Below are 12,018 nucleotides of genomic sequence, written 5' to 3'. Positions count from 1 at the left end.
TTTTTTTATTATTTTGAACAAAAAAATGGTCAATTGTGAAGTTATTAGCATTATCAGCTTATTACAAAATGAAATCAAACAGTTTTCAAGTGAAAACTTTATTCTAGGTGATGTTACATTTGCACATAGGACCCCTTGTTCGAAAGTAGCTTCTGAACTCTCTCGTCCATTGAATTTGTCAGTTTTTGGATGGTTTCTGCTTCAATTGTTTTGCATGTGGACAGAATACCCTCCCAGAGCTGTTGCTTAGATGTGAACTTGCTCCCGCCATCATAAGACACTCCTTTTGATGATGCTCCAGAGGTTCTCAATGGGGTTGAGGTCAGGGGAAGATGGTGGCCACACCATAAGTTTGTCCTCTTTTATGCCCATAGCAGCCAGAGATGCAGATGTGTTCTTTGCAGCATGAGACGGTGCATTATCATGCATGAAAATGATCTTGCTGCGGAAAGCACGGTTCTTCCTCTTGAACCATGGCAGGAAGTGTTGTTTTAGAAACTCCACATAGATTATGGAGTTCATCTTTACCCCTTCAGGGATCATATAGCGGCCGACAATCTCTCTCCCCATGATTCCAGCCCAAAACATTACTCCACCTCCTCCTTGTTGGCGCCTTAGCCGTGTTTTCATGGGGTGTCCATCAACCAGCCATCCTCCACTCCATCCATCCATCTGGACCATCGAGCGTTGCACGGCACTCATCGGTGAACAAAACAGTTTGGAAGTCAGTCTGCTTGTGTGCAGTGGATAGAGGTGGTCGACAGGATGGCTTACGCACAGCTGCAAACCTCTGAAGGACCCTGCATCTTGTTGTTCTGGGGATGTTGGAGGCACAAGCAGCTTCAAAAACTTGTCTGCTGCTATGACAAGGCATTTTTGCAGCTGCTCTTTTAACCTTACGCAATTGCCTGTTGGAAAGAGTCCTCAATTTTTCCTTATCAGCACGCACACGTGTGTGCTGGGAATCAGCTACAGACTTCTTGATTGTGCGATGATCACGATGAAGTGTCTTGGCAATGTTGATTGTAGTCATGCCTTGACCTAAATACTCCACAATTTGTTGCTTCTCAGCAGCCGACACATCCTTTTTCTTTCCCATTTTGGCAAAAAATGTAGGCTGTTTAATAATGTGGAACAGCCTTCTTAAGTAGTCTTGCCTTTATTTGGACACACCTGCCAAACTAATTTGCACAGGTATCTGCAATTGCTTTCAGTGATATAAAAAGCCCTGACACACATCCCCATCAATGAGTTTAAATGACAAACAAAAACATTTTAACCTTATCACTCCTAAACTCTTTGTGCATAATAATTTGGAACACAGATTTTAAACCTTGTAGGAAGTGCTCTTTCCATCCATTGGAATCAAAATTGTGGTGGTCATGTGACTTTTGCTAGCTGACCTCTAGCCCAGTGTATAGCACCTGAATGCATCCAACACATACATAGGCACGAGCACCATACTTTTCCAACATCTGCAGAGATCCTAGCAGCAATGGAGCTTGCAATGGCGACCAGAATAAGTTTGGAATTATCTGGTGCAAAACAAAGGAAAGTGACATAATTCTGGAGTTTAGATTTTTTTCTCGTTACACTGTTTACCTATCAGATTAATTTATTTATATTTTGATATATCAGAATGTGTAGTTTTTTGGTTTTATTTTTAATGGGACAAAAAGGGGGGTTATTAAACTTTTGTATTACTTTGATATTTTTTTAATTTTTTTTTTTTTTTTTACTTTTAACCGCTTTCACCCCTGAGCTTGTTTTCATCTTCAGGACCAGGCCAAATTTTACAATTCTGACCAGTGTCACTTTATGTGGTAATAACTCTGGAACGCTTAAACGGAATCCATTGATTCAGAGAATGTTTTCTAGGGACATATTATACTTCATGATAATGGTAAAATGTCTTCGATATGACTTGCGTTTATTTGTGGAAAAAAAGAGGGAGTTACTTACCGGTAACGGGATTTATCAGAGCCCATAACAGCACCACGGAGAGAGGGGATCCGCCCTTCAGGGACAGGAAACCTACAGATAAAAAGGGCAGTACCTCTCCCTCGCACCAGTTGGTTTACAGAGTAGTGATGAGCGAGTGCACTCATTGCTTGGGTTTTCCCGAGCACGCTCGGGTGACCTCTGAATATTTATGACTGCTCGGAGATTTAGTTTTCATCGCCTCAGCTGATTTACAGCTAGTAGCCAGGCTGAGTACATGTGGGGGTTGCCTGGTTGCTAGGGAATCCCCACATGTAATCAAGCAGGCTAGTAGCTGTAAATCATTCAGCTGCCGTGATGAAAACTAAATCTCCGAGCAATAACAAATACTCGGAGGTCACCCGAGCGTGCTCGGGAAAACCCGAGCAACGAGTACACTCGCTCATCACTATTACAGAGCATAGGAGGACATCCAGGTTACTGTCAAAAGATTACAGGAAAGATATATATCTTGGTACCGTGTTAGCCAGTAGATAGAAAAATATTTAGAATTGAGTCCTCAGTGGTTGATACCTTTTAATGGCTAACTGAAAAGATGGTAACAAAATGCAAGCTTTCGAGACTACACAGGTCTCTTCATCAGGCAAAGACTAAAAGAAATTCTGAAGAATCACATATTTATGCACAACATAGCACAGAGAAAGAAAAAAAAAGGAAAAAAAAAAACATGGATAAGATAGGTGACATGAAGCAGAATTACCATGAGTGATAAACAGTTATGTCCATGAATATTGGGCCAGTTCTTAGATAAGGAATGTTTTATTGTCCTCTGATTGGGGTTGGTTCTGTTGTGATGACCCCACATGGTCTACGGGGCAAGTTCCTTAGTTGATGTAAAAAGACATAAATCCATGCGACACATTCATTCCTGCAGTGAGACTGTCAAAGGTCGTCATCAGTTTATATTCCCAGACTCTTCTGTTTCTCTTAGATTTGAAGCTACCTTTTAACACAAGTAATTTCATGTCCATAATGTTATGATTTGGGAGACAAAAATGTTTTGCCACAGGTAGATCCATTTTTTTTCTCTTATTATGTGGCGGTGAGAATTCATTCTTGTTCTAAGCTTTTGCCCTGTCTCCCCCACATACAGACCGCCAGTTGGACATTTAGTACAAATAATTAGGTACACCACATTAGAAGTGATGCAGCTGAAAGTACCTGGTATCTTGTAGTCCTGATGTGAATTGGGGATCTTTATCTTGTCCGTGGTCATTATAAATGGACAGGTTTTACATTTTTTCTGATTGCAAGGAAAGGTACCTGCAGCTGTTGGAGAGGACAGGGAGCTCTTGACAATGATGCTTCTTAGATTTGGGGGGCTGCCTAAAACACAGTAGTGGGTGGTCTGGAAAAATGGATTGTAATCAGGCATCTTTTTGTAGTAAAGGTTGTAATTTCCGTGCAGCTCCCCTTAGCACCTCCAGATTTGGATTGTAAGTAACTACTAGAGGTACCCGGTTATTTTCTTCTTTAGCTTTGTAATGTAGCAGGTGATTCCTTGATATTCTGGTGGCTCTTGTGATCTGGTTTTCAATTGTTCTTGGATGGTAGCCCTGATTCAAAAAGATATTTCTGAATGTAAAGTGTACATTAATGTAATGTAATGTGCAGTTTACATTTTGGCGTCCTTTCTCTGGCCCAATCATGTCAGACCTGTTCATTAGAGATAACATGAACCAATGAAACAACACATTTAAGGCTACTTTCACATTTCCGTCTTTTGTGTCAAGTCGCAATCTGTCGATTTTTTAAAATGCAGGATCCTGCATTTTCCCATAGACTTGTATTGACCGATGGATCGCGATGTATGGCCACACGTTGCGTCCATCGTGCACTGGATTGCGTCGGGTTTTGGTGGACTGTCGGCACAGAAAAACGTTCAAGGGAACCTTTTTCTGTACGTCGCATCCAGTTTTCCCATCTGCGCATGCCCAGCAGGAAATGTCTCTGACTCTTTACTGCCCGGCAACGCAGACGGAAATGTGAAAGCAAACACTTCCGTCGGTACGTCGCGCCGACGCTTCGTGACGGGCGACTACCGACGGAAGTGTGAAAGAAGCCTAAGCTGTTGCTGAGCCCCCAGTCACATTAACCCCTAATAAACTGAACTCTGCTTTATACACTGCCAGGTCTGTCACATCATGCAACCACTTGTGCTATCGCTTGGATGTGTGTAGGGCAACAAATGGAGCCCACATCGAACTGCACTGAATAGGTATGAAAGTTATCTGATATTAACTTCCACTTACAGTTTACTTAATTGAGCTCTACAATACCAGAATTGAATGGCTAGTAAGATGAGGGAAATTTTCATCAACATACAAGACTGTTCTTAACATTTTAGTCTAATTTTCTGTCCCATGCTTTAGTTCACAAAATTCCTTACAAACTGCTAAAGGACAGAAGTAAAAAACAGTGTTTTTGGAACACAGTGATACTCTATATAGATAAGAAATTATAAACAGATTTATCAGCAGGCAGACTAAAAGCATTAGGGTTTAACCCATTCTCTTGGAAACATTCTGGGTCTCAGTGATCAGTAGAATATTTTTAATTTTGCGCATGTACTGATCACATGGCTTTAAACATTTTTATTATTTTTTTTTTCAGGTCGCTAAAGTTATTTTTGCATATTTGTATAAAAGATCAATGCCTTACTCTAATGCTTTATCATAGCTGCGGGATCACAGAACGACTCATCAATACACAGAAAATCAACTTTGTTCTATTATGTGAGCTGGCAAATATTCCAAGGGTGGTCCTAGTCCCTTCCGAGTAGCTCCATTCTGCTCACTAAATTCCACCTTGGCATTAATTAATGACTGTATAGTTGTGACAACTCAAGGCCAGGGGGAGACAGGATAGTTCATTCAATACACATACACACTCCCATGCAATACAAATCCCAAGCACGGCTATGTCACCCTATTTTTGGAATAACTATTGGCCTATTTCAAGCATGTGCCACATAAGTTTCTGTAATGACGATGCACATTTTTATCTAAAGCCATGTTGAACGAATTCCTCCAAACAGATACGCAGAGGGCCAGAAGAACAGTGTTCATCTTGCATAAACCCAACACAAATGCAAGACGTAAATGCACAAATATAAACTGTAGGCTGGTCACAAAGAAAGAAAACGCACTTACCACAAGCTTTAGCGGCAGTGATGCATATCTCTTCTGCAACATATTCCCCTGGGGGTAACACAAGGTAATCCTTACCAGCCGTGCCCGAACCATGGTACAGAAAGATGCAAAATTCTGTTGTGTCACTGGGTCTTGGAGCATTTAACGGAGTATCTCCACTTGACTCAACAGTAGGGACTGTGGTTATGTTCATTTCAGTCATTGTGAGGCAAGCCATTACATTACTCCGCAAATACCTAGGAGCAAAACAACAAACAGAAATTAATGCGTTTCTTTGGGAGTAACATCCACCAGTTCTTTAACGTCTTCACAGCAAGGTCAGAGACACAGATTTTGTACAGTATTAGCAGTATAGCAAAATCAAAGCATTTTAACTTGACGGTTCTATACTTCAAGGGTTTTCGGAAAGTTTCGAGTCCACAAATAACACAGGCAATTGTAGAAAGTGCTGTTTTAAAGCCAAATTCTGTAGTACTCTTCATCATTTATCTTACTCGCTTATATCACGCCATTGATTTCCACAGCACTTTACAGACATCATCATCACTGTCTCCATCTGGGCTCACAATCTAAATGGCTATGGCTATATGCACGCGTTCAGGATTTCTTGCAGAAATTTCCTGAGCAAAACCGGACATTTTCTGAAAGAAATCCGCATGCGTTTTTTCGCGTTTTTATAGCGAAAAAAACCGCGATAAATCGGCAACGTGTGCACACAACCTATCAGTATATCTTTGGAGTGTGGGAGGAAACCCATGCCAACAAAGGAAATACATACAAACTCCAGGCAGCAGCTGTCTTTGGTGGGGTATGAACCTAGAACCCCATTGCTGCAAGACTGTAGTGCTAACCACTGACCATTGTGCTGCCATTATGTGTGCATTGTGTTAAGCCACCTATACTCATGAGTTGTGACTCCATCAACCCTCTGGCCTCTAATTGACAGCTTTACCCCTATGCATAATAGATAGGCTCAAAAAAGGACTGGGGAGCTCATGAATATCAAAACTTTTGCTGCGTTTTTCTTGTTTCATAATTTTTTTCAGGCTTCCCACAAAAACTTGTATGGAAAAAATTAATAAAATAAAAGCACAGTTTAATGGCATCATCAATGCCTTTCCACAGCAGTCAGTATTCATCTTCCAGATCAGGCCACAGGTTTCAATTCTGACATGTCATGTTATGTGGTAATAAGTCTAAATTGCTTTTACAGATCCCAGTGATTACGATACTATTTTTTTTCTTGACATGTTCTACTTTATGTTGGTGAAAAATGTAAGCTTGATTTGAGTTTCTGAAAATATCAAAGTTAAAATAAAATTGTGAAAAATTAGCAATCTCGAACATTATTATATTTATAGCATTGGAACAAATCGCTAGTGATGAGCAAATATGTTCGGCACTATTTGTTACTCGCACGAATCATACTGTATTTGGCTATTCGTTACTCGGCGAGTAATTTGCTATTTGCCTCTGTATATTCAAGTGACCCGCTCAGCATGTTTGGCGCTTTATTTGCAGCCAATGAACATGCTGGGCTTGCTTGCCAATCACAGTAATGCCGGCACCATCTTTGGTGTACACAAGGGATTCAGTGGAATTACGCGTTAGGTAAGTATAATTGTGTTTGTTATTTTTAAATAAAAATGGAAAAGTGTGTTTTGTTTTATTTCAAATAAAGGAGTTTATTCTGGCTGTGTTTTAATTTACCATATAACTATAGGATTAGTATAGGTGTCTTTTAGACACTCTCCATTAGTAATCTGTCGGCTTGATGTCACCTGACAATACAAAGGTGACAGCAACCCCACAAATATGAACCCCACTTGCCACCGCTGCACGGCAAGTGGGAAGAGTCGCGCAAAGTGACAGAATTAAGTCAGTAAAAGGCGAATTCTTTAGGAGCACTGGATAGGTAGCCCTAGTGAGGGGAGGGCGCACAGTCCCCCGGCAGCTCCAGCCGAGCACCTCCGAAGAAGGACAGAAACAGGAAAAGGGTGAAACTCGGTCAAAGGAGCGTCGAAAGGAAACTGACACCAGAACGGGGTTTAAGCTTAAACCCCATTCTGGTGTCAAAGTGACAGAATTGGCACATCTAATAGATGTGCCTTTTACTGGGCAGCTGGGGGCTGCTATTTTAGACTGGTGGGGGGGGGGTCAATATCCATGGCCCCTTACCAGCCTGATAATATCAGCCTCCAGCGGTCAGCTTTAGCAAGACTGGTTGTCAAAATGAAGGGGGGATCCAATGCTGTTTATTTAAATTCTTTATTTAAATAATTAAAAAATATAGTGTGGGGGCCAATGTATTTTTTGATAACCAGCCTTGGTAACAATGACAGCTGAGGGTTGTAGCCCCAGCTGTCAGTATTGGCTGGCTGTTTATGGAAAGTACAGGGGCACACACGTCGCTATTTTTTTTCGTTTTCATTTCATATAGCACAGGTGGCGGGTGAGGAATTCTCCCATCAGCTGCTCCTGCTGTCACTGTTATTAGCGGAAGCAGGTGTAGGATGACAGGAGTAATAGTCCCAAAATCCGCCGCCTGCTGTCATTGCTCTCAATTGAATACAACTCTCATTATTCTCCCCTGCTCGTGATCAGCACTTACTATACAGCTGCTTCCCTGGTGCCCGCCGTGTGGTATGGATGCGGCACACGGTTGCCACACATATTACACACATGGACCCTGACATCTCCAGTACCGATTTGATGTCAGAGCAAGCGCCGTGGAAAAATTTCTGTCAGCGCTTGCGCTGACATCAGATGGGCAAAGTGAGTTCATTGGCTGCGAGCTCCCAGGACCTTTCTGATGGCACTGGGATTGTGAAAACTTTCTCACGCTCGCAGTGACGTCAGACAGGTCCTATGAGTTCACCACGAGACACTGGGCAGCTGTAGCACACGCTGCTCAGTGTCTCTGCTGGATGGCAGGCTGTATGGTCGCATTGTGCAACCATGCAGCCTGCCATCTAGATGTAGCAGAGCTAGACCAGTCACTGGACAAATGGATTATCTTCTCTGCGGAAAGGTGAGGAATATTGTTGCTTTTTATTTTAACTCTTTTGCAGAAGACAATGGTGTCAGTGGAATGGGCAATGTTGGTAAGTATTCGTTTAAATAAAAATTATTAAAGGAGTCTGTCATTCTTTCAATTAAAGGACTTTTTTATGGGTGTCTGCTTTTATACAATATAACTATGGGGTTAGTAATGGGGGTGTCTTATTGACGCCTCTCCACAACTAGCCTCTGGGCTTGAGATCACTTAACACAAAGGTGACATCAACCCCCCAACTATCACCCCATTTGCCTCTACATGGCAAGTGGGAAGAGCACGGCTAAGTGCCAGAATTGGCACATCTTAGAGATGCACCTATTCTGGTGCAGCCGAGTGCTGATGTTTTCAGCCGGGGGGAGGTGGGGGCAGTATCCATGGCCCCTTCCTGGGCTATTAATATCAGGCCACAATTGTCTGCATAGCCTTTGCTGGTTATTAAATAATGAGGAACCCTACGTCATTTTTCTGAGGGGTCCCCCATTTTAAATAGCCAGTAAAGGTGAAGTAAACAGTTGTAAGCTGATATTAATAGCACGGGAAGCTCCATCGGAATTACCCACTTCCCAGGCTATAAACATCACACCCCGTCGGCTTTCCCTCTGCTGGTTAAGAAAATTACACGGGAACCCACAACATTTTTTTTCTGAAAATTATCTTTTAATAATTAAATACCGCGTAATATCGCGTATGTCCAAGGTCGGGAAGTAACTCCCTTCTATGAAAAAACGGGATGAGTTCAAGGTCGGGAACGTGTTAATGGAGGAGGCTCATTTGAACTTGTGTTTCTTTGTTTGTTTTTCATATTTTTTTACAATTTGCTTTTTTTTCATAGTTGCATATACTTACATAGGTTGAAAAAAAGACTCCGGTCCATCAAGCTCAACCTTTCTCCATTTAAACTGTATTAGTCACGGAACCAGGGACTGAACCTGCGATCAACTAATCGCTTGTACTATACACAGCAATACCTCAGTACTGCTGCATATGGTAAAAATCAGTCTCCTTTGAAGCCTAGCTACAGTCTCTTCAACAGACCCCCAAGTGTCATAGCAACCCATCAGCACCCTGCAATTGCCCACGTGCAGCACATAGAATGACGTGCTCCCATGCTGGCAAGCTGTTAATGACACCATCAGAGTTTGACAGCGACATTTATCAGGATAACAGTAATGGGCAGAGCTCTGCTCCATCCACGGCTGTTAGAGGCAGGTCCGGGCCGTATGTCACAGCCATTATCTGCCACCTATAGACTTATGAAAGGTGAATGTCGGTAAAGTTTTAAGTCAAGGCACCTCTATAAAGCCAATTTCAAATATCAGAGTACAGACAGTGATACACAGACTGGGTACTGGCCTACGGACCTGAGCACAACACAACATAGGCAAATACATATGGCGTGTTCAGGAGAACTGCGACCACTCTATGTAACGTCAACCATGGATGTGTGAAAGTTGCCTAATGGATATAGAGTACAGCACAAAATTACCAATGAACCAAGTTTTCCATTTCAGTATTAATCCACATTACAGTGGGAAAGTTGAGAGACTTTGAATGAGGCAGTGTAATTGGTGATAGAAAGGCAGGCCAAGTATGACAACTTTGTGAGATTTTCTATGCAACGGTTTCAAGAGTAAACAGAGCATCATTATTGAGCATACATAAGCCAACAAAAGGGGATAGAAAATAATTAATCGGAGGTAGATGTCAAAAATTATTCTGATGAATGGTTGGTTTGCAGTCAAGTACGGCAAATTGCAGCCAAATTCAATGGTGGTGCTCCACCTTGTGTGTGTGAACACAACTTATTATTCCATAGCATGGATGAGCTATAACAGCAGATGACCAGTTCATTGCCGTCTATCTAATATATAAAGGGGTGTGTGTGTGTGTGTGTGTGTGTGTGTGTGTGTGCGTGTGCGTGTGCGTGTAGGAAAAGTGTCGGAGGCAAATTGACAGCTGCCGATGTGAACAAGGGGGACTTAAAGAATGAGAGCGATTGCGCCAAAGAGTATGTACCATACAGTTGCTAAGGTGGGGCCCCGACATGGGATACTCACCACACACGGGGATATGAACACACACAAAATGCGCCACACACTACCACGTGCTAGAACACATATCACCCGCCGCACACATTTCACCACACATACACTAACCTCGCCACATAAAAGTCGAAACACAAAAGTCACCGCTAAAAACTCGCCACGCGCAAAATTCGCCACATGCAAAACTAGCCTCACGCAAAACTCGCCACACATGCAAAACTCACCTCATGGAAAACTCGCCACACGCAAAACTTGCACACGCGGAAAAATTGCCACATGCACAAAAGTTGCAAAACATGCAAAAGTTGCCTCACACAAAACTTGCATACTCAAAACGCACCACACATAAAACTCGCCATGCGCAAAATTTGCTGTACACAACTTGTTACACTAACTTGTCACATGCAACTCGACACACAAAAAGTTGCTACACGCATGTCGCCACACAAAACTCAAAACACACAACTTGACACATGAAACTCGCCCTAAAACACACACAAGTCTGGTATTATCCTTCAAAAATAAAAATCTGATTGATAAGCAGACAAACTACAAGAGCAACAAATGTGCCATATAGGAAATACGGCAGCTGTCAGTCACATGACCTGTCTATTATGTGTATGTGTGAGCTATTATATACTGTCGGGGGGAGGGCTTCCTGTTGGCTGGGGATCTATCAGGCTGCCAATAGCAACCAATCACAGCTCAGCTTCTATTTTGCTACAGTTAATTAATCTGAGCTCTGATTGGTTAAAGAAGTTGTCCACTACTATAACCTTTTTTTTTTTTTTTTCATAAATCTTGCTATTATGTGCCACTGAAAACATCTACTGTGTTTATTTTAGCAATATTACCTTTTATCATGCTGTAGCAGCACATCTTTAGTGCTGGATTCAGCTCTCATGGGGTTAATCGACAACTTCCTTTCTCCTGAGTTAGGCTACTTTCACACTAGCGTTAACTGCATTCCGTCACAATGCGTCTTTTTGCCGAAAAAACGCATCCTGCAAAAGTGTTTGCAGGATGCGTTTTTTCATCATTGATTTACATTAAGCGACGCATTGTGACGGATTGCCACACATCGCACCCATCGTGCGACGGATGCGTCGTGCAGTGGCGGACCGTCGGGAGCAAAAAACACTACATGTAACGTTTTTTGCTCACGACGGTCCGCTTTTTCCGACCGCGCATGCGCGGCCGGAATTCCGCCCCCACCTCCCCGCACTTCCCCGCACCTCACAATGGGGCAGCGGATGCGCTGGAAAAATGCATATGCTGCCCCCGTTGTGCGGCGGAGACAACGCTAGCGTCGGGAACGTCGGCCCGACGCACAGCGACGGGCCGAGCCCGACGCTAGTGTGAAAGTAGCCTTATTGTGCTCTAATACTACAAGTTCCATGATGCATTGCACTGCTACTAAGCACGAACCTACCACACCCACTCCAAAACACACCCCAACCACTCCCTCCTCTCCCTCCTCTATCTTCAAAAAGATTTGTGATGTAAAAGAGGAGGTTGGACAGAAATGACATTTGTCCACCCCACACTCCATTACACATAGATAGATAGATAGATAGATAGATAGATAGATAGATAGATAGATAGATAGATAGATAGATAGATAGATAGATAGATAGATAGATGTCTATTTCCATAGATATGTCCATATCCATGTTTCTAAACCCTTTCACCCCTGGAGCTTTTTTGTTTTCGTTTATCGCTCCCCTTCTATCCAGAGCCATAATTTTTCCATCAATATGGC

General features: G+C 42.5%; 1 protein-coding gene across 1 annotated transcript in view; it reads right to left on the bottom strand.

Annotated features, from left to right (window-relative positions):
* Nucleotides 1–12,018, bottom strand: part of JAK2 (Janus kinase 2) — a 337,554-nt gene that overhangs the window by 239,214 nt on the left and 86,322 nt on the right. The window contains exon 2 of the mRNA XM_077249154.1: nt 5,154–5,389. Coding sequence (XP_077105269.1) covers nt 5,154–5,370 — 217 coding nt within the window. The 5' untranslated portion in view covers nt 5,371–5,389. The remainder of the gene's footprint in view (nt 1–5,153; nt 5,390–12,018) is intronic.

Source organism: Ranitomeya variabilis, chromosome 1 (genome assembly GCF_051348905.1).
Source record: "Ranitomeya variabilis isolate aRanVar5 chromosome 1, aRanVar5.hap1, whole genome shotgun sequence".
Lineage (NCBI taxonomy): Eukaryota > Metazoa > Chordata > Amphibia > Anura > Dendrobatidae > Ranitomeya > Ranitomeya variabilis.
The sequence above is the reverse complement of the archived record's forward strand: the minus strand, read 5'-3'. Positions and strand labels throughout refer to the sequence as shown.